General features: G+C 39.8%; 2 protein-coding genes across 2 annotated transcripts in view; both read left to right on the top strand.

Moving 5' to 3' along the window:
- The first annotated feature begins 10 nt into the window (after nt 1-10).
- On the top strand, nt 11-1604 carry LOC126575897 (clotting factor G beta subunit-like). Its single transcript, XM_050236918.1, has 5 exons — nt 11-280; nt 342-370; nt 438-703; nt 760-869; nt 939-1604. Exons 1-5 carry the CDS (start codon nt 100-102, stop codon nt 1271-1273), a joined length of 921 nt encoding a protein of 306 aa, XP_050092875.1. The 5' UTR covers nt 11-99; the 3' UTR covers nt 1274-1604.
- A 2372-nt stretch (nt 1605-3976) lies between these two features.
- The window catches only part of LOC126575807 (uncharacterized), an 80317-nt gene continuing 66211 nt past the window's right edge, over nt 3977-18082 (top strand). Inside the window, exon 1 of the mRNA XM_050236696.1 lies at nt 3977-4163. The gene's annotated coding sequence lies outside the window, so the exon portion shown is untranslated. The remainder of the gene's footprint in view (nt 4164-18082) is intronic.

Raw genomic sequence — 18082 nt, 5'->3', positions numbered from 1 at the left:
TACTGTTTGATCCGTTTGGAAGTGTACCAGGGCTTGGATTCTTTAGTCACTTGGTACACTTGTCCGAGTCTCTATCTTGAACTTAATTATATTTTCAAAATGATTTTTTTTATTTGCTTCATAACATTGCATTCAATCTTTATAACTACATCGGCTACAGTAGCAGATCTTCGTGTTTCGTTCAATATCACTCAAGTTAGTATATCTAAACCGGCACGCTATCACGCTATTCGACTATTCAACAATGATCATCCAAATCTCTTAAGACCTGCGTTAAAAAGTAAGTACTGTCGAACCAAAGACTAAATGATTCAATTCAAGAATGATTTAATCAATTGCAGAATGTCCTGCGTCAAACTATATGTTTCTGGTGAGTATCATTTCATAGTTTAGTATTAAACTTTTCTCAATTAAATTCGTTCCTATCGTATGGACAGGTTAAAATATTTTCTACTGAAGAGCCGTACTTTTGCCCAGCAGTTTTTGTTAGTGCTGATTCGTTGATAGCATCGGCACTATGTTTGAAACAAATGCAAGCAATAGACGATCATCCTTCAAATCACATGTTCGTAATGGTCGAAGCGGAAAACGTGTTCTTCTACGATGGCGGAAGGCGATATGTGAGCAAGATCTTTTTCCATCCAAAACTAGAGGAAAATCCTGCTTACTACAACCTGGCTATATTAAAGCTACGAAATCCGATGTATGGAACATGTGAGCGGTATTAAACCAGAACTAATTTTTCCCCTCTTTTTGCAGTCGCGATACGGGCTTAGTAAATGGTCAGAGCGTTATAGCTTGTCTATGGTCCGAGAATAAATTGCGCAGTGATATGTTCTATTTGGGGGAATGGTTCAAATACCAGCCTGGTATGTTTAAGAAAAGTACGAGTAGATTTGATCTCAAAACTAATGATCATTCTTTAATTAACTACACAGAAAGGAATGCCGCTTTCCGATGGCTAGAGTTGCCCCTGATTTCCAGGAAAGAGTGCAGAGACGAGATATTGAATGCTAAGGTGGATGTACCCGAGCTGGATCAAGGTATCACTGAATCTCAGGTGTGTGTAAAGGATAACAATAATCGATCCATGATAGAGTTTTGCGAAGAGCGATCATCTGGTCCATTGTTCATGACCCTTGGGGATACGGTATATATTGTTGCTATGCCTACAGTTCATATTGATGACTGTAATGTCCGGGTTGAGGTATTCAATCGTATATACGTCGAACTGGATTGGATAGAAGCTATCGTTTGGCCACATTTAGAATGAAATAAATGTGCTTTATTAGAAGCGATATTCGGTTAATAAGCTGTACAGCAAGATTTCAATAAAAACTTCGGTAAAAAACCAATAGCTACAAATGTATCGGTAAAAATAAAGAATAGACCCGCAACTCAGTGACCAAAAATCCGCTGTTTCTATTTTTTTGAGATAAAACCAAAGCGGTAAAAGTAAAGATGTTTTTTAGTAAAATTAATGTGCCAGTAAAGAGCTCCGCGATGATCGGGGTCGTACCAGTGGTCCATACAAAGGGGGCGTTTTATGGTGTTACACCAACTAAACCCATGGCTCACGAAAAATCGTCCCATTTTAATGTAGTTGGTCATAGCCGAATGAAATAAAATGCGATTGTTAGCTAAATCCTTCCACAACATTGGCAACATTTGTCAGACAAAATCCAGTCTCATTACTTTCAGAACGCACCATGTATAGCAAACTAGTCTCTCTGCAATAATTATGAACGTTCTTCATTACAACCGGATGTGCAGTCGCATATGAAATCTTCTAGCTTCTTGAAACAGCTCGTTACGAAGTCTTTCGGGAAATTAATCTAAAAGAATGCTTTCCTAATGATCCGTCAGTTAATGATGGCAATAAGATTAGATTTCAAGGAAGCAAAAGTAAATTACTAACAGGTGGGCCAATAAGTCTTTGGCCTGAAATATAAATGGCGACAGAAATTTTTTATCCTTATGATTTTTCGATACTACAAACGTTTAAAAACATCCTGTAATATTTTCAAGTCATTCTGATTATAATTACTCAAGTTATTGACGTTCAAGTGACGCTACTTTTGTGATAAGAAAAATCATGGATTCAAAGCATGGAATATCATTATTTCTTAATGGAAAAAATATGGCACAAATGGTTTGAAAAGTGTTATAAGGAGTCTACCTCGTCAAAATCAAGGGTTAAGTACTGGCTTACGGAGTTTAGACATGGTCGTAAAGACACCGATGCTCTGGTCGTCCAAATGAGGCGTTTCGATAGAAAACGCCGAAAAAGTCGAAAAATTAATACATTCCAATCGTATAGTGACGATGCAAGGGAATGATGATGCTTTAAAGTTATCAAAAAGCACGATTTTCAGTACAGCACACAAACATTTGTGTATGCATTTTGTTTTTTTCAAAGTGGTTGCCGCGCTTCCTCAATGCAACATGTCACAAGTCGAAAAAAGCCATGGACAAAATCAACGAATTGGGTTTCGAATTGCTTCTCCACCCACCGTACGGACGCTCCTCGGTGGGTGGGGAAGCAATTCGAAGCCCAATTCTTTGATTTTGTCCCTGGTTTTCTTCGACTTGTGACGAAATTGCTTTGAATCCATGTATTTTCTTAATACAAAAGTACCGCCCTTGAACGTCAATAACTTGAGTAATTATAATCAGAATTACTTAAAAATTTTACAGGATGTTTTTGAAGATTTGTAGTATCGAAAAATTATAAGTGTGAAAAAATTGTGTCGACATTTATATTTCAGACCAAAGACTTATTGACCGACCCAAGTTTCATGTAACTCTTTTCCTCCGTTTCTTGCGATCAAAGAAAAATGAACATAATTGCAAAAGTAAATTAGATACATACTGTACACATTTATTATCTTCTGTTAATACTACCCGAACGCAAGGTGGAAGGAACAAGGACATTATTTACGATATGGATGATTAATAGGGAATATGGAAATTCATGCCAAAACAAATATAGAACATGTAACATGAAATCCATCGACCACAGGCGCATGTATTTCTATCAGAAGGATTATACCTTATAGAAGTCGGTTCTATGTATAATCAGAAGCCGGTTACCATAATTACCATCAGTCCTTATTGACCTTGGTTTAATGTTTAATCTCGCTTATCTAGTCCCATGCATATGTTTAATAAAATATTAGAAAGCATGAAGATATTCCTTCGATCAATCGCTTACCGGTGCAACTTGAATTGTAGCATTTTCGATGCAGAAATCGATACAATCACATGCATTAATGCTTTCGTTCACCGTGATCATAGCATATTGTCAAATTTTCTTACCTTCTTTTTTTTGGTTCTCCATTTTCAATTTTCTACGATTTCTCTTGAATCGAACCTTTCATCGTCATGAATCAGCGAGCACCGTTTAATGAAAGTCCCCTAGGTGATCACTTCCTGGTGCCTGAGTCGAATTATCCGCTTTCCGGGATACGTTGGCAAGCATGTTCATGCACATGGTTTGACTGAAAAGGATAGCAATACCTGCAAAAGGCTAATGGGACAAGGGTAGCAAGACAGTTTACGCATACCTTGAAATATACGGGTACCGGCGGTCAACGCATGCGCACATGACTAGGGTTGGCCAGGAGCGGCTGACACAGCCGGCACCTATGTCATGCTGTTTCCGACCAGACCACGAGGGTAGAAAGAACTGGGGTTTCCGCAGTATGAGAACACCGACCTCGTGCTGCTTTAACAAAAGGTCTGGAAGAAGATTATCAGGCAACCTCATACGAATTGGAACCGTCTGGAAGTGAGGACGCGCATTTCTCAGTTCATCAGTGTTGAGGAGCAGCATAACAGTCGGTTCCCAGATGTACACTCGTAGTGAAAAAAATCGATCTCAGTCTTATTCGAGCATATAAGCAAACATGTCAAATTGTTTTGTACAACAAAGAAATTGTGATAAGATTTTCGAAATTTGTGGCCCACGGTTTTGTGATCAACCTTTACTGTGAAAGGAAAAAAATCATTATTGCGGGTTTGCTTTGAAAGTGTATCAATATCATTTCCAATGTTACCCTTGTGAAATACGTTTCGTGCTGGTTGATCAAAACGACTGACAAGGAAGATCAAGCTGATTGATTTGCGTGTTTCAAAAGTTAAAATTACAACTACACTCTTCGGTAAGTAGCAGCTGCGTAATGTAGAATTAAACGTGCGTGTACATTCGTTTCCTTAACGTCTGCGTGTAGAATGTTTAATTGTAAATGTATGCAACTAACTACGACATTCTCTGATCGGCGCAAGGGCGGCCAACTTTCTCGTTCAACAATCTTATGCGTGGTGTAAATATTAGTTCAATTAATCCAGTAGCTAACCCATAGGAAATCAAGCGTGACACATGAAATTTATACAATTTTGTTAACAACAGCTGTACCGAAGCTGCTCCACGATCGTAGGTGATCCAATTGGATATCCAAAGGTTCTAGTTGTTCAAGTACAGTTTGGTGCATGTGGACGCCTAGCAACAATGTCAAGATGAACAAATAGCGTTATAGCAAGTATAAAATTGTTTTGAAATATCATAATTTATCACATACTACTTTTTTACAAGCAAAATTTAAAATAGAAAAGGAAATATTTACATATACAAATATTATATTTATAATATTAAAATTGAATAAAAAAAACAGTTGATGAAACATTTTATATGTACACCTGTCTAGACGACAGCGAGAACAAGTATTCGCGAATACTTTTGCTCCAACTGTTTCCTCAAAAGTTTCCGCGAATACTATCGTAGCGTGTAGACGCACTTTACCGGATCTATATACATAAAAACTGTTCACATTGAAGATTTATACGCGTATCTATGGTTAGGAGTGTATTAATACCTTGTTTTGTTCAATCATTCAGTTCCTGTTCAGGTCATTATCACGCTCTTTTGCGATTTATCATGAATTTTACAAAACCGACTCTTTGTACAATATGATAAAACTAGTCCTTTAATCGGATAATGATGATTAATATACACCGTGTCCAATATATTCTCATATACTTTTTTGTTGGACGATTTTGGTATGTTCACAGTACCTAGTTCAAATATCAATATTGTTTTCTCAAATTATAGTGTTTACTAACATTTTGGCTGTTGGATTGGTCTATTTTATGTTGCGGGTCTAATTTTAGTAACCATGAAACCATTACGTGTCTGTGCTATAAAAAAGATGTTGGATAAGGAGCGTCCAAGCCCTATTTTCAAATCCTTGAAGTATCTTGGAATCAAGCTCGATTTTGTATATCGAACCATTAAAAAATAGCTTGAGACTTCCTCTTTGAATTACAAAAAACAGATCGGGGCGAAAGCGGTCGGCTAGTATTGAAAAAGTGATCTAGACTGTTCGGGAACCTATCCGACGTTATCCGTTACAGATTTGAAAGTATTGATATCAACTACGTATAACCTGTTTTTTAATAGGAGCTAGAATATAATGTTTATGAAAAATTTAAATTTCGGAAGCTATCCAACAAAAAATAAATGAAACAGCAACTCTTCCCGTATCGCGGCACGCTGGTCACGACTTGTGTTCTCTGATGAAAAGTTATTTGTTCTAGAGCAAAGTTGTGGTGTCCAAAACGATAGATTGTGGTCCAAAAACATTAAGGATGTAACAGATAACCAAAAAAACATCACCAGGTTTACAAAATGCGACTAGTGTGATCGTTTAGGGTGGTATTCGCCGGCACGACAAATTATCCCCATTTTTTATCGAATAAGGCGGATAAATTTACCCAACGTCTTATAAAAGATATCTTATGAAGAAAATAGTGAAATCTAGCGTGGAAAAATTATGCGGGAACGAAAATTATGTGTTCCGGCATGATGGAGTGTTCTTGAAGGAGCATTTTTTGTTTCATAACTGGTGCAGGGACGATTTAACCAGATTTTTAGAGAAGAATGAATGGCCTGCCAGTTCACCAGATCTTAACCCACTGGACTTTTTCATTTATTTATATAATTATTGAACCGAAACGAACAAAAACTGTCTAATTTTATTCAGTTTGAAGCAACGATCCCAAAAAAAAAGGAAGGAAATGTCTATGAAAGTCGTCCGTGCCATGTGCGTTGGACTTTCTAAGCGATTGAAGCTCGTTTAAAAAAGTGGGTGGAGGGGGGGGCAATTCCGATACATATTTTTTAAATGATCAGTATAAGTTTTTATTTAAAAAAAACCTTCTGATGATAGAAATTGATCCACCCGTAACGAAAATAAAAATGATTGAATTTTTATGAGAATATATTGGACACGGTGTACTTCTCAACTAAGTGTGGAATGCGAGTTACGAAAGTCGTTAAAATCTTTTAATTCGGGTCCAAAAAAGGCTACTTTTTGCTGATTTTTTGTGAATCCTTAATTCATCTTAATGTTATCAAGTAAATTTGATTATTAATATTGAATTACATTTTTCAGGAATATTTGGTTCTATTTTTTGGTTTTTTTTAATCATTGAAGGCGATCGAAATTTAGGAGGACTTCGAACAGGTACTTTTTCTGGTGTCGATCGTAGCTGTGTGCTTTCAAAAGGTTTGGTCCAGTAGTTTTTAGGCCGCGTCATGGGCACCGACATGGGAAACGTTGGTTTTGGAAAACGCGTGTCAGAAACGAAACTTTTATGAAACGCGATATTTTAAAGATCTAAATCTTTGTCAGTTTCTCTTCAATTGATCCAAAAAATACTCTTGAAAGGATCAGCATTCAGGGAAAAATGTTCAAAATATATGTCACAAAAAAAATTCCCTATTTAAGGAATTTGCGACTGACTGTAAGGCAAAATCGTGGGTTTCGGCGCATGCAACTTACAAACTTTACGTTGAGAACTGTCAAGAAGTTGTTGAAACAAAGTTTTTATACTGGCCGAGCATGGTTAAGATTAACTCAACTTTCTTTACGATCAAAGTGCGTTGTTGGAATGAGTTGCAAAACAAGGTTGCTTCCGTGGTCGGATGTATGGAAACAAAATAATAGCTGCCATCACGCCGATGAAAGTTTATTAACTGTGAAAATTGCTGGCACTTAAAGATATTTAATTTAAATATCTGGATGTTTATCGCCAGACCTATGCTAGATTTTTAGACATTTGTAAAACCAAAGCTCTATTCGATCGGTTTGGGTTTTTCGGAGCTCATTTCATTCTTTTACCCTAATTTCTCCATTGTTAACAACATGGTACACAAAGCTACATTACAATCGGACAAACATTAAAGGGCAGTAAAAGAAAAAGGTGGGTTTTAACAAAAATATAACATAACATAACGGCTTTAACATAACTTCTGAAAAACCCACATTTATCGGAAGGATGGTTTTTTTTCTTAGCATTTTTCTATAAATCTTCATTTGAAAAATTCATACACAATTCCAAAAACCATAAACTAGCATTGAAAAGTAATCCATCCCTTACCATCCATATAGGATAAATTAAGTTAAAAAGTTATGACACTGTAAAAAAGACGAATCAGTGCGGCAAGGCACTTAGTAGAAGGATGCCGTTAGTACTGCGTTATCCCAACCATTTCTGTGAGAAAATAGTTGAGTATGCAAATCAGAATCGACGCTAGAATAGCGCTAAAAGGTACGCAGTCACTGAACAAAAGGTGAGAAGCCTACAAGATCTTCTGCGCGCGCAGCGCCTTTTTTAAAAAAATTCAACCTTTTCAAACTGGTTTGCAAATGTATCAATGTCTTTTCACACGCCATAGGTTAAATACTAGAGCGTCTAGACTAGCCAACAGAAGACCGGTTGTTCTGGATTCTGACCATATGGACAAGAACTGCAGCTTTTGCTGTGCGATTCTATTTTTTGCTTGTAAAAGAGTCCCCATGTAACCAAGCCTGCCGGCTGTTCTTTGTATTCTACCGACAGACGGTGAATTTTAGTAGGCCTGCACATTAACAATCCCTTCTTTCTTGGATTCTCCCCTTCAGAATTAATAAAAATTTGCGTGAGTTGTTGGTTTCATCGCACATGAGTTTTCAAAAACAAGAATAAAAAATATAATCTTTGCAATCCAACTGAGAAGATGAGCATGTTACGTAAAGGATAGCTACGTTTTTCGGACCGATAGTATACTATCGGCTATAAATACCTATAGGTATTTGTTCGATAAGCCACTGAGATATCAATCTACGTATTGTCGGAACATTACCTGTTGTTCATTAGTGACCATATTTCGAAGCAAAAATTCTCATGATGACATTGCTGAATAATGATGGAAATTAAGAAAAAGTTCTAATACACGAGTGCGTTAGAAAGACAAGGATAGTTAGTCTAAAGTTCATGTCTTATTTATTGCCTAAGGAGTAATGGACGAATCATTTTTTTGCTGTGCTCCACAGTTTCTATTTCGCTCTAGGCGAAATAAAGGCACCCATCCATCTTGTAGCGAATTCTATCTGAGGCTTTACATACTTTCCACTGTTTCAAGAGTGCTCCCTTAAGATGGTGAAAGCAGGCGTGAAATGATGCCGTCTGTAAAATTATATGTATACAATCGGTGGGAAAAGGAGATCACTTCCGAGTTACAGTTATGGTTCGGATTGTGGGATTGTAAATCTAGGCGAATTGCTGAAAGATCCTTCTTCTTCTCGGTTTTTATACATACAGCTTTTAGATGGCTTTGGTAATTCAAGGGCATCGTGCGTGCTTGGTTCCTTTCCTACGATTTGACGTACCTCTATAGGGATCGGGCTTACTCTTACACCCCTCTTTCGGCGTAACCTTCTCAGCAGAAGGTCTTCTTAATCCCGAGGGGTTTGTACTGAAAGATGATTGCAGAATTCACGATGTTCGTCACACCCTAGCAGACACATTCACGCACATTACCATGAATGTCTGTCACCTTTACCTTTCATTTTGCTTTTCCAACATAGTACAGGTTTGGCGAAGGATTCTTTCAGAGATAAAGTATAAATCATACCCTCATTTAGTTCACTTTGAACTATATAACCGTTATAATGTGAGTGCTGAACAGCTGTTGTAGAAGAATAATGATAGAAATATATATATATATATATATATATATATATATATATATATATATATATATATATATATATATATATATATATATATATATATATATATATATATATATATATATATATATATATATATATATATATATATATATATATATAAAACGCCAAAAGGGTAAATCCGTTTGGATGATTTACTTAGGAAATTCTTAGACAGCAGACGACATAATGAGCTCTATAGGGAATCGGCCATAGCTAAATAAAAAACTTGCAAGATAGGGTGTGTTAGCTAGCTAAAAGTATTTTGTTTTTGTTTACCAGAAGTATAAGCTTAAAATCCCCTTTTTTGTTGATAAAAACACAGTTTTTAAAATAGAAAACCAAAAAATAAATTATTCCAACTATTTTTCCTTGCTAGCTATACAGGGTTACTGACATGAAGTGTTACCTATTCAAAACACTATAACTTTTTTGTTTGAAATGATTTTGTATTGGTTTCAAATACAAAATTGTTTTAAGATAATCAAATTCAGAAACTATTCGCTTTAGCTCGATGTGGCCACATTTGGCCCGACTATAGTCTTCTAACGGCCTGAAAAAAAATTGATGCTGCACGAATGTGATCTTACGGTATTTTGGCTCGTTCTGGTACAATCTATTTCATTATCGCATTCATACTGGCTTATTTTTTAGTCCTTACCTTGCTCTCTAACTTGGACGAGACGGAATGGTCCATCGGACTTGCGTCTGGCGAATTCGAAATCCACTATGTGGACGAAATGAAGCGTGGAACATGATTTTTTAACCATTCGCCAAATAATTGCGATGGGAAATTGCTACGAGTGGCCGTACTTAGGCTCAAATTCAAGTATGAACCATCGATCAAGTAATGACGATCGTTTTTAAAGGTTATGGATAGATTAATTTGAAATTTTTTCTCATCGGAGAACACAATGTTTGAAAATGCGCCTCGTTCGTGCAAGCGCAACAACTCTTTTGCTCGTTCGCACCGAACTTTATTTTGCTGCGGTGTAAGATTGTGTGCTTTTGAGAAGTTGTAAGGCTCAACCTTGAGATCATTTTTCATTATGGGTTGCATAGGATCGAGCGAAATTTTCATATCTTATGCAAGGTTTTTATGGACGCGGATTTCGTCGAATTCAGGCCTTCACTTTCCGAATCATTTCTGGCGATGTTGCTGTTTGTTTTGGTCCACTTCTATAGCGTTTTGTTATGCTATCAGTACCATTGTATCGATTTATGGAGCGATACATTTTGATCATTTTAAAGTGACTAAGCTCACGAAGTATAGCTTAGGGATGTGATTTTCCAGCCAAATAAACGCCATCACAGCTATATGTTTGAATTACATCACGATAAAAAAAAAATTACAAAACAGACGCAAATGCTTTTAGTGCCTTGTAAACAATATATTAAACTATAACTAAAACAATTTTGGCGTCGATATTACGAGCGGTTTGAAAGATACAGCACTGTGAATTTGGTAACACTTCATACCAGTAACCCTGTACATTTTTCCTATCTTTTGGGCAATTTTTGTCTACCATGCCAAAAGAATTGTTCATTTAACGACACAAACCACCCGTCATGCCATTTTCCGACAACTTCATACAAATCGAACTGCTGCTGGGCCAGCGCGTGACCGATCGTCGAAAAGTGGTAATATTTGGAATGGCCCAGGTCTAGTTAATTAGCGGGGTGGGGTATAGCATCCCAGTTGAATGTATTGAAATAATTATGGACCATTTTTGCCGAGTACTATGTGTTTTGGTTTCGCTCCATCTGCTTATCGTTTGTAAATGGGGTACCCATTCATGAAACTTAAGCTTTTTGAAATGGTTGGTTGAGTAATTCCTAACTACTGGTCAAGTATTTTTAACCATTACATATGATCCTCATCCAAAAGAACCTGCAATTGCTCCAAAACTTTTTTGGCTCGATTTTCACGCTTCTTGCCACTGAAGTCAAAATCTCCTTGGAACCAATTTAGCCATTTTTGCAAGTGATTTCCTCTACCACATTGTCATTATAGGCCTCTACAAGCATTTGAATCGATTCTGTCGCCGATTTCTTCAAAAGAAAGCAAAACTGTTGAGCTCCCCGCGAAAGCTTCTTTTCAGACACAAAACTAGACATGATAAAGCAAGAAAAAATATGTGTTATTGTATAGTATCACTTATGATGTGAACTGATTTATGTAAATAGGTGTCGAATAAACATAAAAAAATAGTATGACATGTCGATGAAACCACATGTAAGTATAATGTCTGTAAGCCCATCTATAAGCAAACGGCCATTTTAAGCTTGTACACCTGGTAAGATAGCAGAAGAAAGTAAAGCTTGGAACACTTTAAATTTAGCCGCATAAAACAGGACACAGCTCAGGCCAGAAATAAGCTAAACACATGGTAAAGGTGTTATTTCGTAGGTATTTTATCTAGCTATCCATAAAAAATAGCGATTAAATTATTGGGCCACGTTGCGTATTAATATACGCACTTTTGGTTTTATGCGCTACATCATTTTCTGCACACTAGTGGAAGAAGTCTCATTGACCATTTTTTCCCACCATTTGTGGGTTATTCCCCATGGATTTTTAATCATTTTACATTGCTTCTTTAGTCTTCTTTAGTTATTAGTAAATAATAGCCCGATATAATTGTATTGGACGATACTGTGGGCAATTTAGTGGATTGAAGATTGTTGGTATGAAATCAATGCTGTTATTTCGATACCAACTTATGACCTCGGTGCTATTACAGCAACATTAGCAGCAGCCAAGTCGAACCAAACTTAACAGGACTTTAATGAGACTTAATAAAAGGTAGAATGATCTTTTCCATGCATTCTTCTTTGTACAAACGGTCGATCATCGACCCTCCCTTTATGAAACGGTCCGTAGTTTTCAAACCACAACTGCAGTTAACGTGCCAAATGGGCAGTTTACGGGCAATTTTAACTGCGTAAATGAACTAAAACCTTACTATCGTATTCCCTTTACGATTGCTAAAGTCAAATTTGTCTGCTGGTTTTTTACCAAAATACAGTTTTACGCGGGTTTTTACTCCAGTCAAATTTTGTTTTCATAGTGAGTGTGCAGATTTTTTTTCAACCTTCCTCTCCATCGGCAATAACTATTGAAGGTATGGTTTGATTTTGGCATTTTTTTTATCACTGAAAGAAAATACTATAACCTTTAAAAAACACCAACAGAGTAGCAAAGCGACCACTAGGGGCACTGTAGAGAGAAGAAGAGTGCGGCCAAATTTAAAGTGTTCCAAGCTTTAGTAGAAGCTACATCACAAACATAATCAATTAAATGGGATACTTCAACCCTGTACTTATCCGATTATGTTAGAATCATGTTGTGCGAGAGTTCCTGTCTAATAGTCAGGTATAACCTATGTTTAAAGGTATTCCACTGCATGGCCCCGTTGATACAACATTGCATACCCAATCTACCGTGCATCCCAGCCTTTATGAGAACAACCCATAAAGAGATGAAATTGGATCAGAATCACAAGGCAAACAAATGCAATTTGCCATTGATTCCCAATCGACCATAATTCGAGCAAATCAGGAGAAAAAAATCGAGCAAAATTCGAGCCGAGCACGTGCTTTGGAAAAAGGTCGCAAGTGGGTCGCAATTCCCGTTCTCACCAAAGGGGCTGGAGGTTTTTGTTACCAACTTGCGACCTTTTTCTGAAGCTGCTCGAAGAAAGGAAGCAGCTTCCTGGTGGCTCGTGGCTGCGGTTGAGAGCAAAAAAAAAGAAAATGGTCGGCCGCCGGGCCGGTTCTCTCTCTTCCCGCTTCTCTTTTCTCTCTGTGTTCCTTTCCCCTTTTTCCCTCGCTCTGTGCTACAGCTGTTATTCTGTAGAGGGAACGACTTCGTCTTTGGTCATGGCTGTGGGGCCGTGGGTCGGTGTCTGTGTGATGGTAGTCGTGATCGGTGTTTCGCGGCTGGAATTATTCGAGAGAACGATTAATGCATGGCGATTATTTATTGAGAGAACCATACTTACCTGCCGATGTGGTTGTATTTCGTCGATGCGATCGGAACCAAACTTTGTGGCGGAGCACTTTAAACGCACAATAACACGGTGCACAATTTTACCAACTTGAAATCAATAAGTATGCATATCAATAAGAATATGCGAAACGGAGAGTGCTGTGCACACATGATGAATGGTTTTGCGTTTTGTGTTCCTTTCGCGAATGTTTGTTCGATCATCAACTCGCACTCTACGGTGATCCCTCATATAAAGAGATGCGGTTTGCTATGCTTCCCGTTGGGATTAGGTTTTACGGTACTGCGTGCTAGTCAGGCACGATATCTAGCCGCAGCTGTAGCGTAATTGGCGGTGGGAAAAGCAGAAGAAATACGTCGGCATTTTGGAACCGCGCAGGTGTGCTGCAGCCGCAATCAGGATCAAATTGAGGCGCATAAAGATGTCCTTTTTCCTGCAAAGAGACGCAATGTCTGCTTGCTCAATCAGTCACAGTTTACATTGAAATCAAATGCATGCCATGTCAAGGATCGTACATGGCATCAATCAAAACCACGATCTTCACCAGCAAAGCTTGGCCACGCAAGATACACTGTACGCCTTGGCCTCTGAAATACTACATGGAACGATTGTAACACATAATCAACGGGAACGTGGGTGGCTGCCAGAACTAGAAGTACCATTAGGGATGCAGGAAAACGTTGTTACACTCAAACTGTTAGCGGCAACTCAAGGACGATTTATTGGCAGATCTCTCAAGGGAGCGGCCCGAGAAAAAATATCTGTTCTTCCTTTCCATATCATCATCAGTGTCCGTTTCGGGGTGATTCTTGATGATTATAGTAAAAATTCCTGTCTCGGTTTCCTAAAATTGCGCATCAAGTGTCTTGCACAAATCTATCCCGCTTTATACGGTCTGAATCTGTTTGTGAAATAGGATCGTTTAGCAAAAGATTCATCGCCGAGCTGCGCTTAATCCTTCATAGGCGGCACGTTTACTTTAGCAGAGCTATTTAGAATAATGTTTCCAACAACAGTGTGCTTTGCACTAACGGTATCTACTTCTGGTAACAGTCTTTGAACTCGTGAAAAGCATTTCTTAACTAAGAATGGTCTGTGCCAAATTGCTTAATAGCGGCGCCAAGTCACAGAATTGTTTTAAATCTCGCTAGTGCTAAAGGCAACCAAGGGATGTAAAGAAACACTTGCAATTTTGTTAAGAATATCCAGATACAGCCACGTTTTTAGGTTGCTCACGCTGTTGTCTGTGATGTGAAAGGTAATCTTACTTATTGGCGTCCATTCAATCCTGGCTTCAACAATCCTCGATTTCTGAAACAGGACATATTCCACTGTATCAACGAGGGCCGCACAAGTTTGGCTCAGTGGTGACGATATTCTTATCAGGTGATACAACCGACGAGCGGTCGTGGTCTTGGAGTCCTCAAATATCATCAAATAGTTTATATCAACCCCGAAACGGTACGCTCAAAGTGCAGTTGCCGACTGTTTTACGTACGATCGTCTGCAAGCAGGCAGGATATAAAACACAAATACCACTATTAAAAAGCGAGAACAAATTCAAACGGACGTTTCTACATGATAGAACCTTTCGTCTTTGGGATTCTTTGGAAGTAAATGTGTTTGTAATTAATTACAAATGCATTATAAACCGTTTAATGCATGTTACTCCAGACGGAGAGACAACCGAGCGCAATCGAAAGGCTAACAGCGCTGGTTCCGAAGTATTTCATGAGCCGTTTCTATCCGCTAAGGTACATCTATCGATGTTTCGTTAGACTACTAATATTGCATTACGTTGTCTCTATTGTTCCTCTTGCGTATTCCTCTTTGATTCTGTAAAGCAACCATTGTTTCAGTCCGGCTGGTCTCAAAGGCAAAGCCAAGAGTAAAGAGTGCGTTGATTAGGGAAAATTGAATGTACCGTTTTTCAGTAGTGCACTCGATAGAATCGTTCTTTCCCAATTACTTTTGCTTGGAAACAAAACCCCTTAACAAAGCATTTTAATCTGCGACTGAATGTTCAGCAAATTTAGAAAAAGAGTTACACTTTTGTAGAATCGGAGTGCTTTATTATCCTTTGTTTCATCGTTCGTACAAGAAATATAGATCTTTACTATCAGCTTGCGGAACGAGGGTAAAAGAGTTACAAACCACTTCACGGCAAACATGTGATTGAGGAAAGAATTGTTCTACAATTCTTTTCATACATAGGACAGGTTTAAATAAGTTTAAGAAATACTAAACAATCAACATCCGGCTCAACAATTCTTGCCTAAATGTACGGAAAAGGAAGTTTGGAAAACGATTTTGAGTCGACTTCTGCAGCTTGATGCGGCATTTTTACAGGCCAAACCAACGATTATCTGGTACCAAATCACACCTAAATCATTAACAATTTGAATAGCTACAATTTTACATTCAAATTCCTTTTTTTATTAGAGAAAAACATATAAAAACTAAAGTAGTTTGAAACGGTCTCCGAAGCCGCGGTCCCATGCGAGAAAAGGCAAGCGATATCCCTCTCTCGCTCGATCATACACGCCATACGAGAGCATACAGCTGTTCGCCGCGAGTGGCGCACACACTCGCTCGCAGGCACACAGGGAATCAACGGCGCCATGCGACTCACACACCCTGAGAATTTCGCTAAACAGCGAAGCTCCATACTGAGAGAGGACCGTTCTTTGCGGGAGCGAACGGCCTCACACAGAGAGAAAGGCCGCCACCCAGTTAGCAATTTGAAGCGCTCGGCTTACCCCTCTGCCTGCGACGTAGCGGGATGAAGGCTGCGGCGGCTGAGAAAGAAGCCCCCTCTGCCTGCGACGCGGTTGAGGAAGAGGCGAGCGCGACGCTCACTATGAAACCGCTCGTAGGCAGCGGGGAAAAGAGCGGAAGAAACCGCGGGGGGAGAAGGTTTCGTGCGCGAGCTTGTGGAGCGTGGCTGCGGCGGAGGAAGGGCGGAATGGGAAGAGAAGAAGGGCGAACGAAAACGAACGCGAGCTTGTGGGTTTCAATTACGCGGAAGGGGAAGGGCGGCAAGGGCAGAAGGGCGATGCGTACGGCAGCGCGAAAGGAAAAGGAATAGAAAAAAAGAGAGGGAGCAACCTCGAGCAAAATTCGACTAAGTCCCGATCGCGGGCAGTCGGAAATTTTCTAAGTCCCGGGACGCACGCTCTACGCTGGCGGCAAAGTGCAAGTGCAGAAAAGTGTTACCAAGGTGTTGACGATAATCCACACGCAAGGTAAGCCAAGCTGGCGTTGTAAGGTGCACTGCAAAAGGGTTAAACACTTTTGGATTTTTCTCTTCCTTTTCTGCATGTACCCGAGCATTGTGATCAGCGTACGCGCACCCAACATCAGGCCGAGCAGGAAAGTTCTCGATCGCAGCTTGGATCACGCCACCACAACGACGCCTTCAAGCAGTGAAGAGTACGACGCCACCACCACCAACAGCAACGCAGAAAAATGACGTCACAAAATGACGACGTCATATACGTGTGACGTCAGCAAAAAGAAATAGAAAAATAAACGCCACCGCCATTGGGCGGTAGCTCATCGACCAATCGCAGCGTAGTTCATTTGGTTCATTAGGGGGGGGGGGGGGCACACGAGAGCACACGAAGGTGGGCTGCGTTCGGGTTTCACGAAAGTTGGTTCTTGGGTGCCTTGGCCCCTTGTTTCTCGGTTGGGACTGGGGAAGGCGATTTGTATTGACTCGCTTATATGCCAGAACCAACCAAGTCCCATCTCAGAAACAACTTTTCTATAGTGAGAAAACCTTCTCACTGCGAACTGGGCAGCAGCAAGCTCCATACTGAGAATCTCGTGTTTGACGTTTTTCTTCCTTCTCACTATAGCGGCAGGCTCATTAGCCGTCTTCTCACTATGGAGCCTGGTCAGACGGGTTGTATGGTTCTGGTGTTATTCCGTTCCACGTTTCGCTCACCGTTTTAGGATCCTTTCGTTTTTCTCACTTCTTACTACTCTTAGGCATTGCCTGTTTCTTTTTCATTCTGCTGTAAGGAACTATGTACAGCTGGGATGGTTGTCTGCTGTTCATAAATTGTTATTGGGGTAGGGAACGAGATCCACATCCAATTGAGTGTATATGAATTCGAACCGTTCAAATAATGCATTTTGTCTGAAGCAGTATGGAAGACAGCGATACCCAGTTCGCAGTGAGAAGGTTTTCTCACTATAGAAAAGTTGTTTCTGAGATGGGACTTGGTTGGTTCTGGCATATAAGCGAGTCAATACAAATCGCCTTCCCCAGTCCCAACCGAGAAACAAGGGGCCAAGGCACCCAAGAACCAACTTTCGTGAAACCCGAACGCAGCCCACCTTCGTGTGCTCTCGTGTGCCCCCCCCCCCCTAATGAACCAAATGAACTACGCTGCGATTGGTCGATGAGCTACCGCCCAATGGCGGTGGCGTTTATTTTTCTATTTCTTTTTGCTGACGTCACACGTATATGACGTCGTCATTTTGTGACGTCATTTTTCTGCGTTGCTGATGGTGGTGGTGGCGTCGTACTCTTCACTGCTTGAAGGCGTCGTTGTGGTGGCGTGATCCAAGCTGCGATCGAGAACTTTCCTGCTCGGCCTGATGTTGGGTGCGCGTACGCTGATCACAATGCTCGGGTACATGCAGAAAAGGAAGAGAAAAATCCAAAAGTGTTTAACCCTTTTGCAGTGCACCTTACAACGCCAGCTTGGCTTACCTTGCGTGTGGATTATCGTCAACACCTTGGTAACACTTTTCTGCACTTGCACTTTGCCGCCAGCGTAGAGCGTGCGTCCCGGGACTTAGAAAATTTCCGACTGCCCGCGATCGGGACTTAGTCGAATTTTGCTCGAGGTTGCTCCCTCTCTTTTTTTCTATTCCTTTTCCTTTCGCGCTGCCGTACGCATCGCCCTTCTGCCCTTGCCGCCCTTCCCCTTCCGCGTAATTGAAACCCACAAGCTCGCGTTCGTTTTCGTTCGCCCTTCTTCTCTTCCCATTCCGCCCTTCCTCCGC

The sequence above is a fragment of the Anopheles aquasalis genome, chromosome 3 (assembly GCF_943734665.1).
Source record: "Anopheles aquasalis chromosome 3, idAnoAquaMG_Q_19, whole genome shotgun sequence".
Lineage (NCBI taxonomy): Eukaryota > Metazoa > Arthropoda > Insecta > Diptera > Culicidae > Anopheles > Anopheles aquasalis.
This window is presented reverse-complemented; position numbering and strand designations above follow the sequence as displayed.

Excerpts from the sequence above, each read along its gene's own strand:
- LOC126575897 (XM_050236918.1), top strand. The coding sequence starts at position 100 with ATGATTTTTTTTATTTGCTTCATAACATTGCATTCAATCTTTATAACT. Across the intron at positions 281-341 it reads CTTAAGACCTGCGTTAAAAA|AATGTCCTGCGTCAAACTAT; the intron begins GTAAGTACTGTC and ends AATCAATTGCAG. Across the intron at positions 704-759 it reads TTAAAGCTACGAAATCCGAT|TCGCGATACGGGCTTAGTAA; the intron begins GTATGGAACATG and ends CTCTTTTTGCAG.